The 13,906-nt window shown below is 35.8% G+C and overlaps 1 protein-coding gene across 1 annotated transcript in view; it reads right to left on the bottom strand.

Annotated features, from left to right (window-relative positions):
* The window catches only part of LRPPRC (leucine rich pentatricopeptide repeat containing), a 100,286-nt gene that overhangs the window by 59,460 nt on the left and 26,920 nt on the right, over positions 1-13,906 (bottom strand). Inside the window, exons 12-15 of the mRNA XM_070798575.1 lie at positions 11,777-11,895; positions 10,223-10,316; positions 6,978-7,044; positions 698-725 (exon numbers count right to left, since the gene is read on the bottom strand). Of these exons, the coding sequence (XP_070654676.1) occupies positions 698-725; positions 6,978-7,044; positions 10,223-10,316; positions 11,777-11,895 (308 nt within the window). The remainder of the gene's footprint in view (positions 1-697; positions 726-6,977; positions 7,045-10,222; positions 10,317-11,776; positions 11,896-13,906) is intronic.

The following is a 13,906-nucleotide window of genomic DNA, read 5'->3' on the forward strand; positions in this document are numbered from 1 at the left end:
CAACCCAGGGATCAAACTTACACCTCCTGCATTACAGGCAGATATCTTGTAATTCAACATAAGGATTGTTGTACTTCCTGCATAAAAGCAGTTAACTTCTTAAAAAGATAGCAGTTTAAAAACTGATGTATCATTCACATATAGATATACATATAGATACACTTGACGCTCCTATGTGGCACTAGTGGTAAAGAACACCCTGCCAATATAGGAGACGTAAGAGAAATGGGTTTGATCCCTGGGCCAGGAAGATCCCTTGGAGGAGGGCATGGCAACCCACTCCAGTATTCTTGCCTGGAGAATCCCTTGGACAGAGGAGCCTAGCAGGCTAAAGTCCATAGGGTCGCAAAGAGTCAGATACAACTGAAGCAACTTAGCACATATATAGATATATACACAAATATGTATAACATATATAACATGCATATATTTTTAAAAATAATTATTAAATACGTATGATCACTGCCATAATGTTAACAGTTGTTTTTTAGAAAAGTTGAAAACTTAAGAATTTAGGACTAACTCAAGGTCACTTCAACAATAAATTTCATGATCCAGGAAGGTAGTTTTAAAACTAAAACTACCATTTCAAGATTCTAAATTAATTAACTTAGAGTGATGTATGATAAATGTATGAAGCTATTATAACTTGCTTTTTATTTATCACACTATGATTTGCAATATTAGGAATACTTACCTTGCTCCAAAGATTTATATTCATAGACCTGCAGGGGGCAGCAAAGGATTGAAAATAAACCCAGAGGTTTAAAAAACATTAAAATATACTAGCAATCATTATATGCAATACATACAGATCAAAGCCTTTAAAAAAAAAAAAAAACGTTTCCAAAATCAAAGTTAATTTTCAGGGCAAGATAATTTAGAAAGACTGATTCACTTATTTTGAACCCTCAAAATAAAGAGTGGTTTGGACACGAACCACTAAGAACCATCTCTAAACCTTCGGGTCCCAGTTTCATGGAGCAGGTATCCTCATGGTCTCTAAGGATCTCCCCGAGACTGCTTATTACTTGTAATGGTAAAGGCAGTAACTACACAGTGGAGACACTGAACCAGTATCTTCACTGAGTGATCAAACTTAACATCACTAATGAGGTGCTGACGGACACATTTTAGATTTAATTTCCCTGAGAAAAACAGAACAACATTCCTGTGGTATTCCAGTCAGAAACGTAACATGAAGTTAAACATGAGGAAGCATCATGAGGAACATTCTAGAAAATAACTGGCCTGTTTTCTCCAAATCTATTAGTATCATAAAAGACAAAGGCTGAAGAACTGTCCCAGATTAGAGAAAATTAAAGAGAAAAGATGACTAACATCTATTCCTTGACTGGATTCTGCATAGTGAGTGAAGTCGCTCAGTTGTATCCGATTCTTTGCAACCCCATGGACTGTAGCTTACCACGCGCCTCCGTCCATGGAATTTTCCAGGCAAGAGTACTGGAGTGGGTTGCCATTTCCTCCTCCAGGGGAATCTTCCCAACCCAGGAATCAAACCCAGGTCTCCCGCATTGCAGGCAGATGCTTTACCATCTGGGCCATCAGGGGTTCTGTATAGGAGGAAGGAAAATAAGGGCCCCTCCAAAAAGAGAGTGAAAATACTTGACAGAACTGGTATATGAGCTCTGTTAGATAAAAATATTCCATCAACGTTAAATATCCTGAGTTTGTCAACTGTGATGTGGTTGTATAAGGGAATATCCTTGTTCTGTGGCACTGTGTATCTGTCACGTGCCTGCCTCTTTGTGACCCCATGAACTGTAGCCTGCCAGGCTCCTCTGTCCATGGGATTCTCCAGGCAAGAATACTGGAGTGGGTTGCCATTTCCTTCTCCAGGGGATCTTCCCGACCCAGAGATCGAACCCATGTCTCTTCCATCTCCTGAACTGGCAGGTGGATTCTTTACCACTGAACCACCTGGTTGTGTAAGGGAATATCCTTGTTCTGTGGAATTATATACTGACATATTTAAAGATAAAGCATCATGACATATGCAACCTAAGCACAAACAGCTCCAAAAAATTAACATTTATGTGTATGTGTGTGTGTGCGTGCGTGTGTGTGTAAAGAAACGGAAAGTATAATGATAATTTCACAAAATGCTAAAAGTTAATAAATGGGGTATGTAAGAGATCTCTATACTACGCTTATAATTTTCTATAAATCTGAAATTATTTCAGGAAAGCAAAAAGAACAGCTCACTCAAATTGTGACTGTTAAAAGGACAAACTATTTATAAAATTGGGTAACCAATGAACACTAGGTCTTAGACTATTTGTAATCTTTGTAAACTTAATGTCTATAAGCTTTGTATATTTAATTCAAACACGGAATCTACTTTCAGCAGATTAGTTATGTGTTTTAATGATAATATTACAATGCAAACATAATGTATATATTTACTATAATTATGTATATTATACTTACATTGTAAAAATACCCACAAAACTTACAGACCTCTTAAAATCGGCACCTACAAAAATTCACAGGCCTCTTTAAACTTGAGATTGAGCAGTTTAGAGTGAACTGTTTTGGTACAGTGAGTTAATAAGGCACTTGTTTTTACTTTAAAAACATTCCAAAGGAACTACTGACACACGACAACTAGGATGGACCTGGGGGCATTACGCCACCTGGAAAAAGGCAATCTCAATATACGATTTATGTAATTTTTTTCCATTTATGTAACTTCTGCAAACTAAAATTATAAAAACTGAGAACAAATCAGTGGTTGTCACAGATTAAGGATGGTGAACGGAAGCTAAAGAGGCAGTGGCAGGGAGGTGGGGAATTTGTAGTGATGGCATAGTTCTGTATCTTCACTGCAGTAATGGTTACTCAAGTCTATGTATGCGATAAACTGTCAGAACTACACACGTACATTGTACGAACGTAAAATTCCCAGTTTTGGTAATGCACTGTAGTTATGTAAGATGCAACCACTGGGGGAAAATGGGAGAGTGCATATAGGCCGTTTGTGTCTTATCCTTGCAACTTTCTGTGACTCTAAAATTATTTCAAAACAAAAAGTAAAACATGTCCCATGCCCTGCCAGAATCCTCTGCCTTATGATAAAATCATTCCTCCTACTAAAACACATTGAGAAAAAGTTTTTAAAAAGATGAACCTGTATTTGTAAGTGGAGAAAAATGTTTACAAAGCCCTGCATTGCACACATATTCTTTTTCATTATAGTTTATCACAGGACACTGAATACAGTTCCCTGTGCTTACAGTAGGACCTTACTGTTTATACAGTAGTTACCATCTGCTACTCCCCAACTCCTGATTTATTCCTCTCCCCCTTTTCCCCTTTGGTAAATCATAACACCCTTATGATAGATAGCGAAGAACTAAAGAGCCTCTTGATGAAAGTCAAAGAAGAGAGTGAAAAAATTGGCTTAAAGCTCAACATTCAGAAAACTAAGATCATGACATCTGGTCCCATCACTTCATGGGAAATAGATGGGGAAACAGTGCAAACAGTGGCAGACTTTATTTTTTTGGGTTCCAAAATCACTGCAGATGGTGACTGCAGCCATGAAATTAAGACACTTGCTCCTTGGAAGGAAAGTTATGACCAACCTACACAGCATATTAAAAAGCAGAGACATTACTTTGCCAACAAAGGTCCGTCTAGTCAAGGCTATGGTTTTTCCAGTAATCATATACAGAGGTGAGAGTTGGACTATAAGGAAAGCTGAGTGCTGAAGAATTGATACTTTTGAACAGTGGTGTTGGAAAAGACTCTTGAGAGTCCCTTGGATGGCAAGGAGATCAAACCAGTCCACCCGAAAGGAGATCAGTCAGAGATCAAACCAGTCCACCTAAAGGAGATTAGTCCTGGGTATTCATTGGAAGGACTGATGATGAAGCTGAAACTCCAACACTTTGGCCACCTGATGTGAAGAGCTGACTCATTTGAAAACCTTGATGCTGGGAAAGATTGAGGGCAAGAGGAGAAGGGGACGACAGAGATTGAGATGGTTGGATGGCATCACCGACTCAATGGACATGGGTTTGGGTGGACTCCGGGAGTTGGTGATGGACAGGGAGGCCTGGCGTGCTGCAGTTCATGGGGTCGCAAAGAGTCGGACACGACTCAGCGACTGAACTGAACTGAAGGGAAACATGGATGTGCATTTCCATATTGGAATGCAGTTTTTGCCAAATTCAGACTTAAACTGAAGAAAGTGGGGAAAACCACTAGACCATTCAGGTATGTCCTAAATCAAATCCCTTATAGATTATACAGTGGAAGTGAGAAATAGATTTAAGGGACTAGATCTGATAGACAAGAGTGTCTAATGAACTATAGACGGAGGTTCATGACATTATACAGCAGGCAGGGATCAAGACCATCCCAATGGAAAAGAAATGCAAAAAAGCAAAATGGCTGTCCGGGGAGGCCTTACAAATAGCTGTGAAAAGAAGAGAAGCAAAAGGCAAAGGAGAAAAGGAAAGATACAAGCATCTGACTGCAGAGTTCCAAAGAATAGCAAGGAGAGATAAGAAAGCCTTCCTCAGCGATCAATGCAAAGAAATAGAGGAAAACAACAGAATGGGAAAGACTAGAGATCTCTTCAAGAAAATCAGAGATACCAAGGGAACATTTCATGCAAAGATGGGCTCGATAAAGGACAGAAATGGTATGGACCTAATAGAAGCAGAAGAGGTGGCAAGAATACACAGAAGAACTGTACAAAAAAGAGCTTCACGACCCAGATAATCATGATGGTGTGATCACTGACCTAGAGCCAGACATCCTGGAATGTGAAGTCAAGAGGGCCTTAGAAAGCATCACTACAAACAAAGCTAGTGGAGGTGATGGAATTCCAGTGGAGGTTTTCAAATCCTGAAAGATGATGTTTCCCACAGGACTAGGTAAAATGACTAAGATATCTCACTTAATGTTCTGTAATTTACTGCATTTCTGTTAAATATGAATAATTATTTCTGGTAAAGTGTAACTCCTAAGTAACTTTAAGTGAATCTCTTATGTGCTAATCCTTAAGGAGCTGCAGGGCTCTACTGGTGATATCTATCAGTTCTGTTTTCAGAACAGCTTTCAGTCAGTCAATTCTAAAGTTGCTAGATTCTTAGAACTCACACATGGACTGGAATAGTTCACATTTCCAATAATCTCAAAACACATGGGCTAGCAGATAAAGTATCAGGACCAGGGAGAGCTACCTTAATAGCAGGGCTCAACTAATTTAGTAGGAATAATACTAGACTAAAAGCTGCTCAAGTCCTACCTACGAAGCATAGAATCCAAGAGATGTGGGTTGGATCTCTGGGTTAGAAGATCCTCAGGAGGAAGAAACAGCAACCCACACCAGTATTTTCACCTGGAAAATGTCAATGAATAGAGCAGCCTAATGGGCTACAGTCCGTGGGGTCAAAGAGTATGACACGACAGAGCACACACACACACAAACACACACAAAGCATAGAAGCATGCACTAAGAAAACTTGTTTCAAGTAATTTAATTCAAGATCTCAGAACAAAGCTCAGAAATATTTAGAGGAATTAAAAAAAAAAAAATCCACATTCCCCACCATAAAATTCACAACTAGCATCCAGTCAGAAATTGTCAACAAGCACAAATGTATGATGCATAGTAAGAACAAAACTTATTTAACAAAATTAGGAGGCAAGGACAGCAAAACATCTGTCATTAACATCTCCATACAGAGAAGAAGGAAGAAAGAAGCATGAGCATATTAAAGGACACACGGCATATATTTAAAAAATAAAAAACCCCAAATGAAAAATATAATGTCTGAGATCCAAATACATTCTAGATGTATCTTTGCCTTAGCCAAAGCTCTGCACAGTACAAGTTAGTCTACCTTCTTCAGAATAAAAGACAAGCTCCTTCATGTTTTTTAAAATATTTTACAATCTGATCCTAATCAATGTCTCCAATCTCAACAATAAATACTTGCTGAATAAAAGGGAATGCTCAAAAACAGAGGCAGAAACACAGAATAAATAAGGCCTCAGTAATTGATTCAACAGTGTTGATTATGTGCCAGGTTAATATCTATGTGCTGAACATGGGGCAATAAACATGGAGCTTATGTCCTAATAATCAAAACAGCTGTCACAAAATCTTTTGTCACAAAATAAGAGCAAAATATAAAAAATAAAAAAATATGGCATGCCCTTATTTAGAGGCTTTCATTTTTCCAAACTACCACAAACCAGAAGCAACCTACACGTCCATCGACAGATGAATGGATAAAGATGTGGTACGCTCTATACACACACATACATGCAATGAAATATTATTTAGCCACTAAACAGAATGAAATATTGCCATTTGCGGCAACATGGATGGACCTGGAGATTATACTAAGTAAAGTAAGTCAGAGAGAGAAAAACAAGTATCATATGATCTTGTGAAATGTTAAAAAAAAAAAAAAGATACAAATGAACTTATTTACAAAACAGAAACAGATTCACAGAGAATGAATTTATGGTTGGTTACCAGCATGGGAGAGGGGAGGGAGAAATAGATTGGGAGTTTGAGAATGATATGTACAAACCGTTATATTTAAAATAAATAACCAACGAAGACCTACAGTTAAAAAAAAAAGTCATCTTGTAATTAAATGCTCAAAGCATAAATCAAATATGCATGCAAATTTGTCTATACCTCCTACTCACCATTTTCAGAGTACTTTCTTTTTTGAAACAAAACCTTTACCTGATCAGTATGCATTTCTAGGAAATGTTTGATATAAAAGGCAGCCTAAACTCAATTCAACTACTTAGTAAGAATAAAACAGACCCAAACAAGCAAACAAAAAACAGATAAGATTATTTCAGGTAACTAATATATTGCAAGATAAGCATATCTGTTTCTTTCCTTGAGTAGTAGGTAAAAAAGACAGAAGAAATCAAGTCCATATTTAGACAAAGATCATATAAGATAATCATCTTACCTTCTAAAGCCTAGAATGAGGCTGCCTCTCAACGAAGCAAATGAGAAAGGCAATGTATTTGATTCCACTGCAAAAGAAAATTATCATCATAAAATTCCAGACCAAAACCAAAAACTTGCATTATCAACATATTTGGAAACACATTTATACCAATATCTTTCAGTTTTCATTTGGGAAGTATTATTTTAAAAATGGAAAAATTTTGATACAAAGTTAATTAGAAAATTGCAGTAATACATATTGGCAATATAAGCTATCTTTTTAAAATATTTTACCTCATTTACATAAATCTATACAACTAATGAATTTATAAATATTCTTCTGTATAACTACATTAACTAACCTAACAGTGTACTCAAAGTCAGCCTGGTACATATACCAAGACTGTATGTTATCGGACAACATGGCACTATGAAGGGAGAGAGTGTCACCACCTTTTAAAAACAGAAGATGCGGTGGGGAGGGGATGCTCTTTCCTGAGAGTTGTGTAGGATTATGTTGAACCATTCACATTTCCTCATTCTACTTTTCACTATGATCTATAATCTGCATTCATGCAAGAGTGACAACCTAAAGCCATAATAACCTCCTGATCTCTGTTAAATAACTGATTTATACTGATCTTTCACTTTTCTGATGATTTTATTTCCTCTACTATTCATTTTGGCATTTAACAGGCACGTTTCAGTGAAACCTCGCATGTTTCAATGCTGACAGTCTAAGCCTAATTTGCCTTAGTGTAAGATCAGGCTTTAATGCATAAAACCTGACGCCCCACATAACCCTTGTCATAACAAGCATGGGACAGAATCATGGCGGGCATCTCCTGAAGTTATTTTATATAAAATAAATACATAAAATGGTGCCATGTTATAAGTAATTGTTTTCATCTTTTCAGTACATATGTAAAGTGGCTACAAAAGATTCAAGAGGGACAGAATTATAACAGGCAGGAACCCACTGTGGAGGCAAATTCTGAAGACAGAATTAATAAATTAAGTTTAGATACCTGGTTAAGATTTTTTAAAAATTCATGGGAAAAGTCACCATAAGTTTTAATATTATTTGTTCATCTCTCTAAATATGAAAAAAAAAGTTAACCCACACACATAAGGAGAATTACTTGAGACCAACTGTCAGATCCCTTGAACACGAAGCCCAAGTTTCTCAGTGGTTTCATGTGACATTAACTCTAAAAACCTGTCTCTGAAATGACCTGAATTTAGTTGCTCCAGGAATTTGAAAGTGGATGCACCACATGCTTTTGGGTAACCCTGAATTTCGCTTGATCACGTTATTTTCCATGCCTACAAACTCAAATGGAGAAATGGTTCTTACTATTCCACAAACTTGATCAAGATTAGCTATTTCATAAGTCAGGGGGTTGGAATATACAGCATGGTGACTACAGTTGGTAATACTGTATTTCGTATGTGAAAGTTGCCAAGAGATCTTCAGTCCTCATCACAAGAAAAAAAAATTTCGTAACCATGTATGGGGATGGATGTTAACTAGACTTATTCTGGTGATCACTTTCCAATACATACAAATATTGAATTACTATATTATAATGCCTGAAACTAATATTTTATGTCAATTACACCTCAATTTACAAAAAAGACAATCCATTTACTTTTCGCTACTACTTGCTATTCCTTATAGTAACCAAAAGTGCCTCTCTACAAGCAGCCTACAGCAAATACCAGCAATTACAGAACTAACCACTCTTCAAAGACCTGTAATTCAAGGGAAAGGGAGGACACTCATGGAGTGAGCTGAAATCTTCTGTAGTCTTTAAGTTCATGGCAATTTTCTTTTTCACATTTAATAAACAACCTCTTGAAAAGTTATTTCTAAACTATTCAAATTAGTATTTTACAGATTATTATCAAGCTTTTATTAATTAAAAAGGTCACCAGAAACATTTCAGCCAGCTGGAAGACTGCTGACAGAAAGCATCTAGTTTCCGTAGCAACAAACAAGTCTGAAAAAAATCAAGAGGTTGACAATGAAGTGGAATGGATGGTATGATAAAGGGAAAGGCATCTCTCTTGTATTCACCTTATGTGCCCAGATTCCTGTTAATGCTTCTGTTTTCAACTTGTCAGTATGAAAAATCTATATATTATACAGAGTGGAAGGCAAAATCAATACACTCGGATAGCAGCCTGCATTAATACCCAACCTTACACTCAAATAACTACACCTCTAACAATCACCATTTTTCATACTGACATTTCACCTTTCCCTTTACAATAATACCATAAAATAAAATAAATCCAATTTGGGCATATTTTGAATTAGAGGCTCTATTTTAAATAATGTAGACACAGGTACTATGTACCAACAATCTGGTTTTCACAAAGCTTCCATTTATACAGTTTGAATACATGTTAATCAAAGGTTAGCTTTTAACATTTTAGTGGGCTGGATGTTGATGTTTGTATGTTTGTTTTTAAATGGTGTCTTTTCACAAGACCTGAAACACTGTCAAGTTAATGCCATAGATAATGTTAAAATTTTTTAATTAAAAAATGTCTAATTTATTAAAATTAAAATGTCTGATAGTAAAAAAAAATAATAATAATAAGGTTAAAGTTAGATGATCTTGGTCTGACTCAGTCACCAACTTTGGCCAAATCATTTAACCTCTCTAAGCCTCTCTTCATCTACCAGTGTATGACTTTTATTAATATGTGATGAACACTGTAAAGCACCCTACCATTTATAAGTGTTTAGTAAACATTTGCTGTGTTTCATTAATGAGGACTGGGGAGCTGGCTTCACATAACTGAGGGCCATAATAAGCATTAGTTTAGAAAACACTTTCAAAAACCACATCTCAGAGGATTTTCACAACTCCCACAAGGTAGAGAGACAGGCAATACAATCCCATTTCATGAAATTGAAACAAAAGAATGGTAGAGAGATTTGTTTCTGATCCCATAATCAGCAGTTTATTATAAATAAGATCCAAGCCTTTCAGGTCCCCATTCCAACCTAACACCATGTTACTTCCAAGGTTCTTTACATTTTAAAACTACTTCCAAATTATTTTTAAGTTTCAATTCATAAACCGTCTTATCAGGATAATTTTCAAAAAAACTTATAAAAACTTCCTCCCTTTCATGGAAATTACTCTGAACTACCCGAGGCAGGAAGTGAGGGCATGGACTACCCTGTATGTTCTCAAAAGTCACAGAAATTAACACCCGCCAAGTTTACTCCTTATGTTGCATACTTACTAAATGATAAAATATAATCTAAGTTTCCATTTACTGCTTTACTTCTCAATTCAGCTTGAGAAAACACATTATCATCATGTGGACATCCGTTTTCCTAGGGATAAAGCATATTTCAATGATAATATACCTCAGCTTAAAATATTCAAATTTCCTGTTTTCCCATTTCTTTATATCAGAAACTCTAATGATCTTTTATTTTAAAAGATCATTTTCTAAAATACAAATAAATTGAATAACCAAACTTTAGCAAAAGCTATGAATGGAGTTTCAACATCCTAAATTAAATGTTTATCTTTAAATTTACATAATCTGTTACTATTAGAGTGCCTTCCTTCTAGGGAGAGTTTACCACTGAAGACATTAGAACTACTCTCTCATTTACAACAATGTACTAATCCAAAACGAAGAATGTATTGATCCAAGATGATATTTTAAGGCATATAATGAAGTACAGGTCAAATTTATTTTTATTTAACTCCAAATGGGTAATTACTTGTCTCAATATCATATTTAATAATTTAAGTAAATGAGTTGAAATTCACCTGAACATATTTACTGAACCACTTTATAATAACAGCACAATATTAAAAATCAACTAACCAACAATAAGAAATAAAGATAAATTATGGTACATCTATACAATAAGACATTCAATCATAAAAAATAATTTGTGGAATTACATACTATAATGTAAAGGTGCCAAGTGAGAAGAGTAGGTTTTGGGGAAATATGTGGGGAAACTACCTTTTTAAGTGCATTTTTTAACAGTTAAATATGGATAGCACAGTCTCAAAATACACTGTTAAGGACTCAGGGAAGAAAGCTAAAGACACTCAAGACATAAACTGTATCTTTAAGAGGACTGTAATTATGAAATTATTTGAAAGAAAAGACACGCTAACAATATAGAAAAATAAAGGCATTATGTGAATAACCACCTAAGAAACAGGTCTTCTGAGCAAAACATTACGTCTTAAAGTATGTGTACTCTACAGAGTTGTTCCTAACTGCCCAGTGCTTTATTCTGAAAATCAAAGTGCAACCATTTGCTGAGCCAGTGCACTATCCAAGTCAATTTTTCACAGGCCCTTTTATAAATGTCTTGCTTATTCTGGTGGGGACAGGAAGTATCTGGTAGGAAAATAAAGCTTTGGGGTCAAACAAAAAATTATTCAAAAAAAAACCGGAATAGTAAATTTATTAAGAGTTTATTATGAAAATTGATAGAGAAGTAAAAGTGCTACTCAAAACATAGGTACAGCTACATTGTAGAGTGGGGTTAGAGTGAAATTGTTTTATTTAAATTGTGTGTGATATTGGCACGTTCTCTCTTCAACACAAGACAAATGTTATTTTCCCTTTTAAAGTTTTTTTAAAGTTTAACAACCTTACAGGTGTTACACTCACCAATATTTTTTACAAAGCTTTAGAAAGTTATATACCAACATGACCATTTTAGTACTCGGCTCAGTGACTTTTTCCTTGGTTACCACAAAACACTAGGGAGGGAAGATGCTCTCTTCAATTATGAAATTAGAGCCACACTGTGCTCACCTGCAGAACAGCACGAACTGACTCTATACTATCAAAGCTCGGAAACACGTAATTAACGTACGTCTCCTGATCAGGAGTCACTCCCATCTCATGCATTCCTTTCAGGACTTCCACTATACCTGTAAGATCAAATTTAAGAACACAGAGATGAAGAACTGAGAATACATTAACAAAAGATCAAAGTTCAGTTCATCTATTTGAATTTTAATGCAGGAAAAGTACTCAGCATTTTGTTTGTCTGAAAGAGAAAGAACAAAACTGGGTGATAAGATGCTAAATGAAAAAAATTAAACTGCTCCTTCCTACATCTCTCCCTATTAATTCATAAGAAAAATGAAAACAATTAAGCCAGATGCTTAATAATTTCCAGTATCCCAACTGAACAGAGATCATAAAACATCACTGCTATCACACAGCATTGATGGATCTACAAAATAAAACTTGACATGAATAAATATCAGAGACAAGGGATTAGAGGAGTGGGGTGAGAAGAGATCTGTTTAAGACAAAAGTTTTTAAGTTAAGCACTTATGTAAAGAATTCCTTGTGAATTCTTATTAATAACTACCCTGTGAATTCTTATTTAATAACACAAGAAAGAATTATTGATTCTAATGAGCTAGTCTCATTGTATTTTACACTATAAAAGTCTAGTAAATTGTTCGTTCTTTCATTTCCCCCATTCATAAAAACATCTTTTATTAACTTCTCAAAAGGACAGTTCATGTTTTCCAAAGCTATGGTTAGCTTCAAATAGTACAAACATTTTTTTAAATCAGACAATTCTAGAATATTGTCAAACTATTCAGGTGCTACCTACTTTGACAGAAGCAATAGTTTAAGAAAGACCTCATTTATTTTTCTCTTTAGAATTTACTTCTTTAGCTTTATTACTTTCACATTGTTAAAACTTCCCCTAAAAAAAATCCCTGTTTTTGATTTATGGTATTATCTACATAAAAACTATATTTCTTTAAGTTTCTTATGTAATAGATTCTAGTACCAAAACTTGACTATAAATTCTCACTGAATACAGACTTGCATATAGAGACAAGTCTGACTACATTATGAATATTGCACATTTTTTAGATAAAATTCAGATTATGGATCAAAACCTTTTAAATTTAAACAGTTCATTATATTTAAAATTACCCAGTATTTTCAAAACCTTAATTAGATGTATTTTTCAAGATGTAAAAACAACACAGGAAAAAAACCCCAAAAGACAAAGCAAGTGCTTACATATAGATTAAAGAGAACATGCATGTCAAGTTGGTCCATACAGCACACACAAGCCTAAACAATAATTGCAAGAAAAATCTGAAGCTATTCCTCCAACAACTCCCTGGGAATTAGTACTAACAACCTTTACATCTATCATAAAAATGGCAAGTCACACTGGGCTCTTCTTCATATGCAAAAATTACTAAGCACTTGGCGCAGTACATAGCTGCTTTACAATTACCAGTAATAGACCTGTGCTAATCTAATGTCCTCAAAGTATCTTCTGGCCAGTAATGACTGCTTTCATGACCACGGTTTAAAGTAAATTTCTAAATTTCAGGTACGACATTACAGTGAAGTGACAAAACAAAAGCAAGGTTTGCAGTTTAAAGAGACTTAGCTTTCAACTCTGGTCCTGGCACTTAATGGCAGAGTAACTGTGAGTAACTCCACTTTCAGTTCAGTTCAGTTCAGTAGTGTCCGACTCTTTGCAACCCCATGAATCACAGCACTCAAGGCCTCCCTGTCCATCACCAATTCCCAGAGTTCACCCAAACTCATGTCCACTGAGTTGGTGATGCCATCCAGCCACCTCATCCTCTGTGGTCCACTTCTCCTCCTGCCCCCAATCCCTCCCAGCATCAGAGTCTTTTCCAGTGAGTCAACTCTTCGCATGAGGTGGCCAAAGTACTGGAGTTTCAGCTTCAGCATCAGTCCTTCCAATGAACACCCAGGACTGATCTCCTTTAGGATGGACTGGTTGGATCTCCTTACAGTCCAAGGGACTCTCAAGAGTCTTCTCCAACACCACAGTTCAAAGGCATCAATTCTTCAGAGCTCAGCTTTCTTCACAGTACAACTCTCACATCCATACATGACCACTGGAAAAACCACAGCCTTGACTAG

This window comes from Bos indicus, chromosome 11, assembly GCF_029378745.1.
Source record: "Bos indicus isolate NIAB-ARS_2022 breed Sahiwal x Tharparkar chromosome 11, NIAB-ARS_B.indTharparkar_mat_pri_1.0, whole genome shotgun sequence".
NCBI classification, from domain to species: Eukaryota; Metazoa; Chordata; class Mammalia; order Artiodactyla; family Bovidae; genus Bos; species Bos indicus.